The 16,029-nt window shown below is 42.8% G+C and overlaps 2 protein-coding genes across 4 annotated transcripts in view; one reads left to right on the top strand and one right to left on the bottom strand.

Annotated features, from left to right (window-relative positions):
- Positions 1-1,289: 1,289 nt before the first annotated feature.
- Positions 1,290-14,098, bottom strand: AQP11 (aquaporin 11). Its single transcript, XM_040054679.2, has 4 exons — positions 13,811-14,098; positions 13,064-13,709; positions 8,838-8,954; positions 1,290-2,002 (listed from the first exon to the last, which is right to left on the bottom strand). Exons 2-4 carry the CDS (start codon positions 13,656-13,658, stop codon positions 1,950-1,952), a joined length of 765 nt encoding a protein of 254 aa, XP_039910613.1. The 5' UTR covers positions 13,659-13,709; positions 13,811-14,098; the 3' UTR covers positions 1,290-1,949.
- PAK1 (p21 (RAC1) activated kinase 1) overlaps positions 13,623-16,029 on the top strand; it is a 102,338-nt gene continuing 99,931 nt past the window's right edge. The window contains exon 1 of one of the 3 annotated variants that reach the window (XM_040054676.2): positions 13,623-13,766. The gene's annotated coding sequence lies outside the window, so the exon portion shown is untranslated. The remainder of the gene's footprint in view (positions 13,767-16,029) is intronic. The other 2 variants (XM_040054670.2, XM_040054674.2) reach the window with 2 other exon arrangements.

Here is a 16,029-nt window from a genome sequence, read left to right as displayed (position 1 = left end):
TTATGGACTTTGCTTTTGCAGGCCATCAAAAATGATGTGGAAGTAGGGCCTCTAATCTTATCCAACAAATCTTGGCTGCCTGTAGGTTTGTGTATCTGCTTTGTCTTTTGTCTGTTTTTATGCTCTTTGAGGTTTATTTTTGAGACCTTTATCCTGTGTCCTCCATGGGCTCAGAGGAGACACCAAATCATGTAGATTTTGAAAAAACTTGTTTCCATAAGAAATAAGGTGAAAAAGTGGGGGGAAAAAAATAAAAATGATGAGGTATGGATCACTTTAAAAATAGGGAAACCCCCAAAAGGATCTGTTTTAGAATCAGAACATGGTATAAAAATGTGTATTTTTTCAGAGGATCATGTCTTTTCAGGCTCAGTGTGCTGGTGTGTGGTCCTTGCTGTGGAGAGTTTTAACAAGGACAAGTTTCCTTTGGTAGATCTACTCACACTACGGTTGAAGAGCTGCTGAATGATAACCCAGCAGTTCTAGTTCTCTTCTGCTTATTAGCAGGCTAATTTTTTTTATTATTAGTAACTGAATACAGGGTCATGGATAGGACTCTTGTATGTAAAGCACGTTCATACAGCTGATTTAATTTTGCAGTATAATCTTATAGATACCTTGGGAAAAAAAAAGGTTTTATTGCAACAAGGAAGAAATTACATGGAAATATTTACTTCCCAAACTCTTGCAAAAAAAGATAGCTGACAATAGTTGCTGTTAAAAACGTCATCAGTTTACTGTGAAAAAAACCCTACCTGGTTGCCTTTCTCTTAAAGTATGGTTTGTAAGGTGACTTGGATGATGAGGCAAGGGTCATGATACTGAGATCTTCGTAGAATTTGCTAACCATCTCTCCTTTCAAACCGAGTAACCACAGAAAGAAAAACTGAATTTACTTTTAAAATTGAGAAATATATTTTGGCATGTTTAAAAATTAAGCTGCACCCAGAAGAAGAAACCACTTGCTAAAACAGAGCTTCAGAGGTTGGTACCCATCAGGTGTTTGCCTCAGCTGAGGCTACAAAGGGCATGCTTGTGTATGTAGCTTTCCTGTAGTTTTTATCTCTGTTATAAATTCTCCTGCATTGCAGATTGGTTTGTTTTTTAAAAAAGTTGTTAAGAGCTACATAAAATCAAGGACAAACTGAGCACTGCATGATTCATCCCTATATACTGTGTCTGTGTGAAGAGGCAGCAGTAATTGCTGATAAAAAATAGAGGGGTTTGCCTAAAATGTCATAAAAAATAGAGGGGTTTGCCTAAAATGTCATTTGATGTGTGTGCCTACAGAATTTTATGGTATTTTATTACTGCTTTTTCCAACCAAGGTATACACTCAACAATCTCAATGGGACAGAGCCTTCCTGGAAGGAAGCGAGAGGTTACTTCCCTGCACTCAGGTATTATTAAAACAATGTTGGTCACACAGACCTTTAATTTTGATGTAGCGGGCCTCTACAACAGAGCTGTGGAGACCCTTCTAGGAGTAGCGTATGTTTTCTTCCTCTCAGAGGTAGGTATATGGCAAGTAGGAACATGATGATGTCAGTATGAGAAATCTTCAGCTCCCTTTTTGCAGGTGCCTTCAATGGGAAGAAATCCAATAAAATCAAACCTTGAAAGGATGGGTTATTTCTCTAAAATTAGTTTTGCATGCTAATAAAGGTCAGCAAATGGCACTTAATGGCTAAAGTGACAAAGTTTGTGTTTTAACAGTCTTTCACATTCATATGGCTTAACTGAAAACGGTGGCAGATATTGCCAAAATCCCAATGTGCATTTACAAAATTATTATTTGAATAGAAAGTGGTAAGTCGAATATTTCAAATATGAAATCTGAAAATACAGCATAAAGATGGCACGGAAGTCTGTCAACAGTTCTCTGAAGGCTTTATGTCTGCAGATGTTGAAAATATTTTTTAATGTAGTGCTCCCAATTTCAGGATGTCTCAAGATATCCGAGGAAAGATTTCATCCCATATAAAAGCCACAAGTATTGTACCTGAAATGAGAAGTTACAGAAAGGACCTTTATTTAAATGCCTTTGAGAAGGACACAGTACTGGTATGGAAAATAAACATTATGTTGAAGTATTTGAGTGTCTAACACAATACAGCAGGGACTGCATCAGTTCTTTTTGCAAAGGAAGCTTCAACAGGCCATGCAAGTGCTCCCTGTGAGTTAATAATCTTGTTTTCCTAGTATGGTTAATGCTTTGATCTGTGTAAGCCCAGCCAAAGAGAGTTTGGCTGGGTGAATGCAACCTTCCTGTTCCTGAGCAGAGCTCCTTTCTTTGTAGCTGATGTATAAATGACTGAACCAGCAACCTTATGTCCATCCCTCACCTGAGTTTCTTAGCTATATCTGTTTTGAATACCACATCATTTTTAGGTGCTGCCAAGTAGATATAGGATAGTGGGTGTTTTTTGAAGATCATTCTCATTTAGGGTTTATTCTGAAGCTGAAAAAATGGTAACATTAAAGATAGTGTACGATTCTCATAAAGAAACTTCTATCTCAATTTGGAAGGGACTCATAAATCCAAAGGGCATCCAAATACAGTTTATTATGACCTTTTTTTTTACTGCATGAAAAAAAAATCAGTTTATTCTTTCAGAGACAAAGAGGATTCTGCTTGTGCCCGAGGAGGATCCTGCGGGTGTTGCCCTCACATAAGCTTGTATTTATGAAACTCCTTAGATCACAAAAAAGCTTATTGAAAGGGATTCTGTTTAGTCCAGTCTGCCACTCAGTGCAGGACTTTGCCTATGCTGGATGGGTCAGTGAGACTTTCCCTGGCTGAGTCCCAAAAACATCCACGCTGGACACTGCAGCATTTCTTCAGGAAACTAATTTCAGTCTTGCTGCACTCTTCCTCCTGAATGTTTTCCTGGAGTCTAAGCTGAACTTCCCTTGCCCTAATTTTTGGCCTTGCTGTAACCAAAAAGAATGGTTAATCACTATTATCCCTGTATCCGATTTACTCCTGAAATAATGCTTGATTGTGCTTAAAACACGCTTTCATCTTATTTTTGCAGCCTAAATAAGTCCAGTTCCCTCAGCCTTCCCTCTCGGATGAGGTACTCCAGGCCCTTCATCATCTTTGTGGTCCTCCACTGTCTGGATTCTGTTTTCTGACATGTTGCTCTTAAACTAGGGGACTCCAAACCACCCATGTTCCAGATGCCACCTGACAAGCACTGAGTAGAAGGAGGCAATAACCACAGAATCAGTTAATTTGGAAAAGCCCTGTGACATCATGGAGTCCAACCTATGACCGAACACCACCATGGCAATAGATCAAGGCACTGGGCCCCACATCCAGTTTTTCCTTAAACACCTCCAGGAACAGTGATTCCACCCCTTCCCTGGGCAGATCTTTCCAATACCTAATCACACTTTCAGTGAAGAAATTCTTCCTAATGTCCAGCCTAAACCTCTGCTGGCACAGCTTATGCCTATGTCTTCTCATCCCATCACAGGTTGCCTGGGAGGAAAGACTGACATCTCCCCTACCTCAGCTGCAGCCTCTTCTCAGGTATTTGTGGAGAGTGATAGTCCTCCCTGAGCCTCTTCTTCTCCAGGTTGAACAACCCCAGCTCCCTCAGCCACTTCTCATATGACTTGTGCTCCAGACCAGCTCTGTTGCCCTTCTCTGGACCCACTCCAGCACCTCACTGTCCTTCCTGAACTGAGGGGCCCAGAACTGGGCACAGCACTCAAGGTGTGACACCACCAGTGCCCAGTACAGGGCTGGACAGTCACTTCCCTGCTCCTGCTGGCCACACCATTCCTGACACAGGCCAGGTGCCACTGGCCTTCTTGGCCACCTGGGCACAGCTGGCTCATGTTCAGCTGCTGTCAACCAGCAACCCCAGGTCCCTTTCTGCTGGGCATCTTCCAACGACTCTGACCCCAGCCTGTAGTCCTGCATGGGGTTGTTGTGGCCAAAGCGTAGGACCCAGCACTTGGTTGTGCTGAATCTCAAGTTGTTGGTCTCAGCCCACCTCTGCAGCCTGTGGAGATCCCTCTGCAGAAGTGCCTATCCCAACAGCTTTGTCTTGCAGAGAGGCCAAACTGTTGTGAACAAACTTCAATCTGAGTCACTGTTAAGCACACTGGGGAGTACGAACTCCCACTACTGACGCCAGCATACTCTGCATGGTATTGGCCACTAACCAGGTGTCAACCCATGGACTGTGACAGTTTGAGGTCAGTGGTTTAGCCAATCTTTATTCCATCTGCCCCCACTTTGAACCAAGAGCACTGTGGGAGGTGGTATTCAAACCCTTACTGAAGTGAAGGTACGCTACATCCCTGCTCCTTCTTCATTCCCACATGCGTTCATCACCCAAGGAAACCAAGCTGGTCAAGCATGGATTACCCACACTAAGTCTGTGCTGACTGTTCCTGCGTTTATCTTTGTGTTGTTTATGTGGTTGGAAATGGATTCCAAGATACTCCAGCATCTTCCCACTGACTGAAGTGAGACCAATTAGCTTATAGTTCCCTGACTTCTCTCTCCTCCTTCTCAAAAGCAGACATCGTATTAGCACATTTCCCATTGGCAGGAACCTCCTCCAACTGCTGTAACTTCTTATAAATGAAGGACAATTCCAACTCTGGCCAACTCTATCTTCATTTCTAGGTGAATCTTACTAGAGTCAATGGATTCACAATCAGATATGTTGTTCCTATTTATTGTTCCCTGTTTATAGCTTCCTTTCCAAAACCTTACTGATTTACACAGAGGTTTGGGAGCAAATTTTTCTTGGGAAGACTGAATGGTACCTTAGCCTTTTCCATGCCATCCATCACTAGGTTGTCTCTCCCATCCACCAACGGACCTGCATTTTCTCTGGATTTTTTTTTTTTTTTTTTGTGATTAATATATTTGTAACTCTGCATGTCCCTGCTCTTAGTTCCAGCTGAGCTCTAACCTTCCTGACTTTGTTTCCAAGTGCCTGTACAACGCTCTTAGACTCCTCCTTTGCTGCCTGTCCCAGTTTCAACTGCTTACATGTTCTCCTTTGTTTTAGGGATGCTCTAGCCAGCAGGGCTTTTTGTCCAAATTCCCAGTCTAACACTGTGACAGATTCCTTCTGCACATCTAAATCTATTACTGACCTCTCATGAGCTTTTTCTAAAAATCACCTTTTCCCACCTATAGCAGCTTCCAAGAGAATTACAACTGATTTAGCAATTCCCTAAATAAGCAGAATTTTGTTTTGAAGTCCAAAGTCTGGACAGCTCTGCTATTTACCCAACCAGTCTTCCTCTGCATCCTGAACTCTGGTGAGGACTGCAACCCAAGTGGCCACGTTCAGACTCATTCTTCTCTGTAGGCAGGTCAAGTTCAGCATTACCACTCACTGGCCCTTTAGTATGTGAATTAGACATTGTTACTGACGGTTTCTAGGAACTTCATGGATTGCATCCCCTCATTGTATAAGAGTTTTTGTTGTGTCAGATGATGTCTGTGGAACTGAAAACCCCTGTGAGGACGAGGATCTGGGAACAGGAGTATGTTTTCCAGTTGTTTGTTGAAAACCTTTGCTTCCAAGTCCCTGGGATACCGAATGCTTCACTGCACACGAACTTGGAATTCTTGTTTCTTTGCTTAAGTGTTCTGAACTTGCTGGCAGCCTCAGAATAGCCTCTTTGAGCAGAAGGGTCAAAGTCTCACCTCTTGTCTTCTCTCTTGCTTACCTCCTCCATTTACATCTACTGCTAAGCAACTGTTGTGACACTTATTTTCTAAGGAATAGTATTAGTCTTTCTAGTAAATCTGATCTAAAGAAGGGGGTCTTGATTCTGGTTTTATAGTGTTAGAAACTTAGCAGGAGGCCAGGCTGGATGGCTTTCAGCATCTTGGTCTAGTGGAAGGTGTCCCTGCCCCTAGCAGGGGGATTGGAACAGGATGGTCTTTAATGTCCCTCACTCCACAATACAATTCTATGATGTGCTAAGCTGGCACCTGTCCAGGAAAGAGCATTTCATTTTATTGACCTCATGACTATCTTGTCACCAGCTCTTCCATTTGTAGCTGCCATCTCCCTGGTACTGAAAGAGCAGCCTTAGCTCAGTCCCCATCATTACTGATGTTACAATCATGCCTGGACAACTAACATGAATTCCTTTGGCAGTAAAACAGAAACCATCATTGTTCCACTGGTGCTTACTGAGTCCATGTTCACAGTGCAGAACTTAGGCCTGCCTGTGCTAAGTAACAAACATTTGCTGGCATCTATGTTTATTGCAGAAATCCAGAGTTTAATGCTGCTGGAGAATCAGCTTCACCAGAACATCAGTGAAGCCATTTTGAAAAATGAGTAATTAATTACAGTTTCAAGATTAAATTCCTGAAAGACCATAAACCAACAAGATTTGTTTATCCTAAAAAACCCCTTTCATTTCATCCTTGTCTTGTGAAAGTGATAATCTTCCTCTTTTTCCAAGTGTCCTTTCTAAGAACATTGTTTACAACGTGCTTACAGCCAGATCAGGATTCAGTTATATGCTCTCCATATAACTGAATGCTCTCCATATCCTTGCCCTCATGGATTTCTGCTACAGCCATAAATGAGAATATATTGCACTTGGCACCGGCAATTTTAAGTTTCATGATGTGTTACTCCATGGTTCTGCTGTGAGTTAGTTATTACAGCAAAACAAAAAAACCCTTCTGAAAGAATTTCCCAAAGTAAGAACAGTAATCCAACCATCTAAGAGGCTGATGTGGAAAGACATCAGATTAGTGTATCGTTGTGACTCTGCCAGTTTCTAGGAAGTCTGAAACAGCATTTCTGCTGACATGTGGATTCTGAAAGTAGTTTCTGCAATTGAATTTAAAATATTCCTTCCCTCATCATCTACTTTCATGATTCCACAAGAATTTATCATCCTTAACAGGTCATTTTCCTAGATGTCTCATCATCTTGTCCAATTGTGAAAGAAAAAATTCTATTCCTATTATTTTCTTGTTTTCAAAAAGTGTCAGAAAAAATCACTTTGTGTTAAGATTTGTAGATCTGCACTCCTGTATTCATCAATTCAATTTTCAAATACAGCAATCTCCTCTATACTTCTACCTCAGACACTGTATTTGTTTAGAAGTCTTGATTTATAAGGTCTCTTAAATGTATCCAACAAACATCCTTGTTCTGTAATGAGATATTTTTATCACCAATAGATTACTTGGTCCTTCAGGTGTCCCACAGACCTGAGATCTGTCACTAAATGTTGGCTACAGTAGTGACAACTGTACAAGAAGTGATGTGTCCTCGGAATTCACATCTTTACAACTGCTCAGTCTGCAAGAGTTCCTTTCCCTCATAGATCAAGAGACAATACTCAGTGTATATTCCACATGTATGTATATTCCAGATGTTAACTAATGACAAACCAGTTTATGAATTTTCATAGGAATGTAACATTGCTCCCTTATCATATTCTAAGTTCCTCAAGTCATGGGTCCATTTCGGTTAACGGCTGTTGATTTTCTTACAACAAAAATCACCTGGAGGTTTTCTGCAAAGCTGTTCTGCAGGACACATCTGGGCATGTAAGCAGAACATGGGGTTTCAGAATGCCTCCCATTTCTTTACATCGCTTGCCAAAAGATTAAATCCCACATACTTACAACCTGGAAAATCTTTAAATGGTCAGGAGGTTGAAATCAGTTAGTAAAAGCTAAAGCTGAATTGTGAGGAATATTATGTGGTCTGTCAGGACCTGAGCAATGCTGATCAGCTTTGCCTATGACATTTCATTAATTACTCACTGAACAGTTATCAAGGTTACTCTACTGCTCAGTCATCCTGTTTAGAGATCTAATTCAACTAGATTATATTGAAGTGAATTTTAGTTAGGTTTAAACTTGCATCTTTGGTTTTGGCTGACTGAGAGTCAAGGCAAATAGAACATGCTCACACATGAACTCAAGAAAAGGAAGTTTTTGGTCATAACAGGAGTCCTTTCCAATGTTTCCTGTGTGTATTTTACATCCTGCTGTGCCTTCATCACTGTTGTACCTCCTAATAGGATTAACAGTCATGAAAGAACTCTGGATTAGCAGACTGCTTCTTTATATACCCTAAGCAGAAAGCTCTAGATTTGTAGGGACCAACTGTAAACAAACATCAGCATGAAGTATCACATGGAGCATTTTCACCTGCACACAGCTAGAAGTCAAAATCAATAGCTTCCAAATTAAAACCATAATTTAAGTTAGAAAAAAAACCTAGTGGCTAACACTTTTTTATTCTTAAACTAAAAGAAGACCATGTCCAACAGTGACTAGGGGAAAAACAACAGGAACTGCAAAGTTTAGATACTATGTGGACAAAAATCATAAAAGTGGTAATTGAGAAAGCATATTTAAGGCACTTATCCCAATATCTATGAGTAGGGTTTGTTGTTGTTGTTTTTTTTTTAATTTATCATCCCCCTGTTTTTGTAAACTGTCACAAAACAATACAGACACTATGCAGTAACCAGTATGTTTCTCTTTTTGAAGTTAACTAGGAGATACTACTTTCAGGTTAGGACCACATGATCTTTAAAGGTCCTTCCCAATCCAAATAATTCTACAGTTCACAAAACAGTGCTGCAGGCACTCTACATAGTGCATTTAAGAAGTTTAAAATACACAGCCTGCATTTGCAAAATGAAACCATGATTCTGAAGGACTTCAACACATATATTATAGTTTACTATTTTCTGGATTTATTTAACGCAAAAAACAAGCACTCTCAAATAAAGAACAGTTATTTCTTGATTTATGAACCATGTACTAAATAACATTTTCTCAAACACATAAAGTATGAAGAACTTACCTAAGCATGGTGCTATCCAATATACTAGCGAGTAACTCAAAAATTTGTCATAGAAACAATCTGCATGTAATGAAAAAGCCAGTGCAGGGTTAAATATTGCTCCTGTGAGATTTCCACCTGCAATAAGATGTAAACAGCATGAAATCAAACCATATTTCTTAATAGTTACTTTAAATTCAAATGTACCTACACCATACTGCAAGAAATCTACACCCTGCAATAAAATGAAGTAGCAGAAACAGTTTGAACAGGTAAAACTGTTCTGAAGTTATTCACATGATGACGTAGCAAACAGTTTGTTTTCTCAAAGGCTTTACAACATGTGCAGGGTAAGCTATAACTTCCTTTATCTCTTTCTAGCAAATATTCTTTAAAGAGATAGGTCTGGCTAATGCTGAATGTTCCTATTGATAAAGCTAGAAGCTATTACCATATCATGATTTTAGAGGAGACAGAAATTACTTAAGCCATTACATTTCAGCCTCGTGTCGCATGAAACACACACAAAAGATAAAAGAAAAAGCTGTCAAGCAGTGCTCTTGCTAAGCTGCCCTCTATACTTTCTTGTAAGAACACTAATATTATTATATCAATGTACAGAATGTTAAGATTTTCACACGGTGTAACAACTGTGGGAAAACTCTTTATGTTGTTCAAAGAAAATAAAAGCAAGTGCCATTCCACTGTCTTGTAGAAGGAAGCCAAGCATCTTTCCTTGTCTCTGATTTCAGATGTAAATGAAGTTGCCTAAATATTTTCTAAATAATGAGCTCCAAACACATTACACTGGGGACTAAACTGTAATTACACTGCAGATGAACCTGGAGCTAAGTGTGTTTAATTCTGACATATGTTGTTCCTCTCATTGCAGTTCTGCAGAAAAAGCATTACTCATAGCTAAAATTACTTGTATTCCTGTACTATTAGTTACTTACCACCCCTTACCTGTTTTATCTATTAACCTATTCCATAAAATATTCTATAATTCCATCTGTTTAATTCCTTACAGCTTATTCTTGACTTCTCCCCAAATAAGCTTGTATGAGCTTTGAACTTAACATTTGTACAAATACCCAGATGCTGAAATCCTCATTTGCTATGACTGTGCAATCATTTATCCAAAGTTTTAGTAAGGTCTTTATCATTCTCTTCTTCTGTATTTCTCTTTCTATATTCTCCTTGTTATTTCTTTTACTATTATTACAGTTCAGGAAAATTTTAATCTTTGTTTGCCTACTCAGTTTGCTGTGGTTTTACACTTGTTCTCAAGAACAAGTCAGATTTACTGTGCAGTCTGTTTTTCTGCACACTGACATATTAGCAATGTCCACGGTTGCCAGGAAGCCCAGCTACAATAATTTACTTTTGCTTTAATCTATTTATGACTCCACTGCATCTGCTTTTATATCCACAAACATACGGTTGAAAGCAGAATTTCACTCTCAGGATGCAGCTGATGAACCTTAAGCATTAGACAGAGTTTTAACTGCTGTATTTCTTCAATATTCATTACTAATAACTACTGGAATATCAACCATAGGCCAGGGGCACCACTATAATCTTACTTAAAATTATCTATTTAACACTTCAGTCTGTGTACCAGAAAAGACAAATTATTTTATGGCAGAAGAAGTGTAATCTCTTTGATGGGTATGCATAAAACTTTAAAAGGGGAAGTAATGCCACACAGTGCATGAGTAAGTAATTGTATCTTTTTGCCTTTATTAAAGACGAAAATTAGGAAGAAACTCAGAGTTAAAAATATGTATGTCATTTGTACCTTGATATGTTAAGCTCAGAAAAATCAAATCAATTTCATATGAGTCTGACTTAACTGTAATGCTGCCAGTAAATTAAAAAGCCTTCAAAAGGTGTATTTTTTAGCCCCTAAATAAGTACTTTCCCAAAGGAATTATACAAAAATATTCTTTTCCGTCTTGTATATGGTCTGCATCCTTAGATACGGAGTCATTCCTTTAATATGTAAAGACATAATATTCTTTCTTTTTCTCTCATTTATTTAGTAGAAAAAAGAAAGTGAATTATTGGACCTTTTGTGTACAGTATGTACTGCTATAAAAATTTGGTTTGTGTAGGACTTAAATGTAAAAAAAAAATCCAAATATTTTTAATTGTGAAAAAGTGTAAGAAAAAACTAAAGAAACAGCTTGTAATTTTGATAATACTGTATAACCTGACGTTATTTGTTGGAGTAAGGTGCATGGCAGACCTATAAACGGTAAACAAAGAGGTGCAGAAGATTTCCTGAGAATGATCCAGCCCGGCTAAATTATGCATCCGTCTGTCTTCACAGGCTGCAGGTGAGAACTCACCCTGCTGGAGGCCACTATTTGTGACACCTGATTTGTCAGTGACTCTCCCTACTCCGTGTAAGAAGGAGAGGTGGGACAGACAGGCTTAGGGCTATGCCATGGGATCCACTGGATATATGGGATGTGTGCAGCAGACATCGCCCACGGCCACTTACCAGGCTCCTCCTTACTGCCTCAGCTATGACAGGCTCTGAATACCTCTGTATTTTTACAGTAGACAAGTAGACTGTAGTTTAAAAGAAACACAAAGAAAAATATCCAGGTAGCACAGGGTGTTGTGCACACGACGCAAAAGAGGCCTGAGGTTTCCTGGAGGTATGTGCGGGTCGATTGCACCCGAGAGTCCCAACAAGCCCAAGTTTACAGCACAGAAGGGCACTGGCAACACTCAGGCAACACTCAGCCTTCACGTGGCACACTTAGCCTTCTCCTGCTAGAAAAAGATAGGAACCTGGCCAATGACACTGGGAGTGAATTCCTTGTGTGAATTAGCTAAAAGAAAGGCAATGTGACACGTATTATTTGATATGGCTTTGCTAAGCAGGAGAAGAATGTTAGGAATCAGGAATGCAGATTTCTAGGCTTGTAGAGGAGGGAGGAGGATATTTGGCTACACTTCCACCAAGCAACTCAGAAATGTATTTCATGTCCTCAAATGCACTGACACCTTGCTTCTGCTTTTAGAAAGTAGTTCAAATTGCTAAGTTAATTCTCAAAATTCCCCGTTGACTTTTATCTTTTAGGTATTAGCTATTTTCAGCTAAAGGTAATGAGTAAAGATTTTTACATTACTACATCTGAAAAAGTGACTGCACACTGTTCTAGATGCTGTTATGTTAAATAGCATTAATACCACTAAACCTTTAGGACAAGGCGTCAACGGCATCCTGGATGTTTGCAGGTAAGAGAAGTGATCTCCCTCTCTCAAAGGGATTTGGTAATTCCCTAGATGACTTTTTCTGTGGTGGGAGCACTAGCAATAGCAAGAGTTCTGTAATTATCTCTTTCACCTCCCCAAGCTACACGCTCTCCTTGCCAGTAGGAGAACTCCCTGCGGGGCAGGTCAGCTGTTGACCTAACAACTCTTGTCACTTCGGTGCGGACAAGAGGGAACATCGACAGTCAGAAGAAAGAAGTCCAGACTGACTCCCCTCACCTTTCCCTTCCCACTGGTCCAGAGAGGATGCACAGGTGACAGCATCCCAGCTCTGGGAAGCAGGAGGTGACCATCAGGTAGTGAAAGGCAGGACACACATGGACACACATGGCATTACAAGACAAGGGAGGATCTAATACAACAGGCACCTGATTTTTTTCCCTTATTTTTTACATTTGGTCTCATGAGGTATTATTTTTGTATGCATTCCACAACTAACCATTCCTGCTTCTGATTTAAGGAAATAGTTAAATAAACTGCACTGATATGAATGATGCATTATTTAAATGCAGAGCTTCCATATTACCAGTTTGTATCCTGCTGTTGCACAATCAGCACTTTCTCCCGATGCAGCCAGAGGTGCTTTCCCAATGTCACTTAGTAATCAGAGCACATAGTATGAAATCTCTCACGCTGTATAAATAGTTGGATTATGAAACAATCCTTCACAGAGATATTTTAACACTTAACCATATGTACTTGCAGACCTGACATCACTTTAACTGCGTAACTCATTTCATTAACTCCATACCTGCCTGGAATGCAACCAGGCAAACTTTACATAAACGCTAAGTGAAGTTTGCATACGTCAGATGATACAAAATCATCAAAGAAAGTGTAATTTAAGAAAAAAAGCATTGTGCATCTTAACACTTCTAAGAAAACAGTAAGAACAACCCTTTCCGTTACATCTTTATTGCAGGAACAGAAGAGAAAAAAAAAGTAAAAGGACTAACCTGCATACACGAGCATGGTGATGAGAAGAGCAATCAAATGGACCCTGTATTTGGGATTAACACTTTCGGCTCGCAGGACGGCCAGCTGGAAAACGACAGAAAAGAGCAGTTCTATGCAGAACGCCTGCATCTCCGTAGTCTGCAGGGGGCTGCTGCAGCCTTGCGAGAGTGCTCCAAGATGCGGCTCTGTCATCTCCAGACTCCAGATAAAGTGCATGAACGCTCTGGCGAGCACGGCAGCCACGAACTGGGCGGCGATCTTGAGTGCCCCCATGCTGAGCGATGTCCCGCCGCCCCACATGGGCTGCAGGGTCCCGCAGGGATTGCAGGCGCTGCCGGCCAGCGTCAGGCCGTGCAGGACGGTGAAGCCGTAGGTGAGGGTCAGGGCGGTGTGCGGCTTCGGCTCCACGTTGCCGAGCAGGCTGAGCTCGTTCGTGCAGGCGCAAATCTGGAAGGTGCTGAACATCTCCACAAGGAAAGCGAAGAGGAGCGGGCGGGAGCGCAGCCGGCGCCGGGCCAGCCTCCGGCTCAGCCCCACGGTCACCACGACGCCGGACATCAGCAGCAGGGAGCTCCCGACCCCACCGACGGCCATGCCCGGAGCTTCACAGGCCCGAGGGCTCGCGGAAGGTCCGGCCCCAACCACCTGCGGGGAGAAGGAAAGCAGGAGAGGCAGGGAAAATGCCCCCGCTTTCCCCTGGAGGTAGGAACCAGCTTCCGTTCCCACCTGCGAGGAGCCTGACTCACCCTCCGCTCGGCGGAGCAAAGGGCAGGGGTGAGGGCAGGGGGATCCCGCTTCCTGCCAGGGCACGGCTTAGGACATGGAAGCTCTCTCCCCGCGGTGGAAAAGCACGGGGAGGGGAGCGGGGACAAGGGGGCTCCGCCGCCCGCGCAGCCCCTCCGCCGCGGGACGGACCGGGCTCCCCTGTCCCCTCAGCCTGCCGGAGGACAGCGAGGGAAGAGAGGGGAAGGAGGGCCTCGGCTCCCGGCCGCGGGGGAACGGGAGGGGAGCCGACTTCCCCGGCGGGATCGGCGTCGCGGTGCGTCCGTGGCCGCGGGAGCGGTTCCAGCCCCAGCGCGGAGCCGGGCACGGGCTCGGGCTCGGCCGCGCCGCCCCCTCCGGCGGGCGCTGCGGCACCGCGCATGCGGGCGGGGGCGCGCGCGGGGAGCGGCGGGGGCGCGCGCGGGGAGAGGCGGGGGCGCGCGCGGGGCCGGCACCGGCCCCGGCACCAGACACGGCCCCGGTGCCAGACATGGCCCCGGCTGCCCGCCGAGATCGCACCCCTCGCCCTGCGGCTTGCGACGAGCTCGAGAGAGAGACAGTGGTTATTTATTTAGAGCTGCGCAAGCCTGCGTGCTCGGTGGTGTGCAGCGAAAGTAACGCGCCAACTATCAGAACTTTTTTTGCTATTTATACATTGTAGCGCACACAGGCATTAAAGAATCACAGAAACAATTAGGTTAGAAAAGACCTCTAACGTGACATGGAGTCCAGCCTATGCCCAAACACCGCCCTGGCAATAGACCATGGCACTGAGTGCCACATCCAGTCTTTCCTTAAACACCCCCAGGAACGGTGACTCCATCACCTCCCTCGGCAGCCCATTCCAAAGTCTAATCACCCCTTCTGTGAAGAAATTTTTGCTCATGTCCAGCCTAAACCTCCCTTGACACAGCCAAGGCCATGCCTTCTCATCCTCTCTCTTGTTACCTGGAAGAAGAGACCAACCCCCACCTGGCTGCAGCCTTCTTTCAGGGTGTTGTAGAGAGATAAAGTCCCCCCTGAACCTCCTCCAGCACCTTCAGCCTCTCCTCATAAGGTCTGTTCACTGACTGTAAGTCACATAGTTCTCTTATTAATTAGTACTCTGTTTTCTATTGGTTAATGATTTTCTCGCTTCTCATGCTAATTAGTCTGCATGCTCAATGTTTGTCATTTTTGAGTCAGTGGGTTTCTTGGGTCAGGGGGTGTGAGTTGGTGGTCAGGATCTCACCCTGCCAGAATTGACTTTTACCCAGTTGGAGCTGATTTCAGCACAGTTGTTGAGTTGTCTTTATTAGTTTCTTCCTTATCTTGTGAGTTCTGCCAAATGTCCTTGTGGCCCATAAATTCTGTGTCGTATCCACTATCAGCATTACATCCTTCTTCCCAAGCTCCCCCTAGGTCTGAGGTCATGAAAACATCTTGAGCTCTAAACCTTTACAAGGCAATTCTACGGACAATTAATTTGTGCTTTTAACACCCAGACATCACTTAGAGCTTGTTGGCTGCTCTGTTTCCTGGGTAAAACCTCCTTTCTTGTCAATCAGGCTTGAAATATACGAAGATCAAACAGTAGAGAACATCCTTTCTTAAGAAAGTTTTTGCATTTACTACATTTTGTAATGAGTGGCGTTTCTTTCCTGTGTTTTTGGGAACCTGGTGGTTCCAAAAGCAGGTGTGCAGACTGATTCAGCCTCTTCATGCCACCCTCTTCCCTGGAGAAGGGTGTTTGACAGAGCGCCCGGAGGAAGCAGGTGGTGAGTCTCGGGCTTCTCCAATGGAAGCATTGCTAAAAATAGGCATCAGCCTCATTCTGCTGAATGTGGTAACGCTGGCATTCATAGCAGGGCCCAAACGACATCAGTACTGTCCTGGAAAAATAGGCATGGGCTCCTTTAGCATAATTCTTTGGGCCTGGTAACTGAGAAGGGTGAGCCCAGAGTGAGGTAATTGGGAAATTGGGAAGTGCTTCCTGTCCTGTTAGGCTGGGGCTGAGTTTTCCTTCAGTCTCTCCTTGCAGTGCTATTTTGCAGTATTTGGAATGGATTGTACCTCTTGCCAGAGTGTCCTTCTGGTGGGAAAAGAGAAAAAATGCCCAAGCTCTGAGCACATGAATGATTTTGCCATATGTCATTGGGTGTGCTGATTTAGTTTACCCCCTAATAAAACAACAACAAAAAAACCATTTTGTGGTGCTTCTTCC

This window comes from Hirundo rustica, chromosome 2 (genome assembly GCF_015227805.2).
Source record: "Hirundo rustica isolate bHirRus1 chromosome 2, bHirRus1.pri.v3, whole genome shotgun sequence".
NCBI lineage: Eukaryota > Metazoa > Chordata > Aves > Passeriformes > Hirundinidae > Hirundo > Hirundo rustica.
Note: the sequence above shows the minus strand (reverse complement) of the source record. Positions and strands in the feature narration are given on the sequence as shown.

What these genes read in the sequence shown, in the direction of transcription:
- AQP11 (XM_040054679.2), bottom strand. Translation starts at nt 13,658, where the DNA reads ATGGCCGTCGGTGGGGTCGGGAGCTCCCTGCTGCTGATGTCCGGCGTC. An exon ending in CACCATGCTCGTGTATGCAG is followed by an intron (nt 8,955 to 13,063) that starts GTTAGTCCTTTT and finishes ATCTTATTGCAG; the next exon opens with GTGGAAATCTCACAGGAGCA. An exon ending in TTGGATAGCACCATGCTTAG is followed by an intron (nt 2,003 to 8,837) that starts GTAAGTTCTTCA and finishes TTCTCATTTCAG; the next exon opens with GTACAATACTTGTGGCTTTT.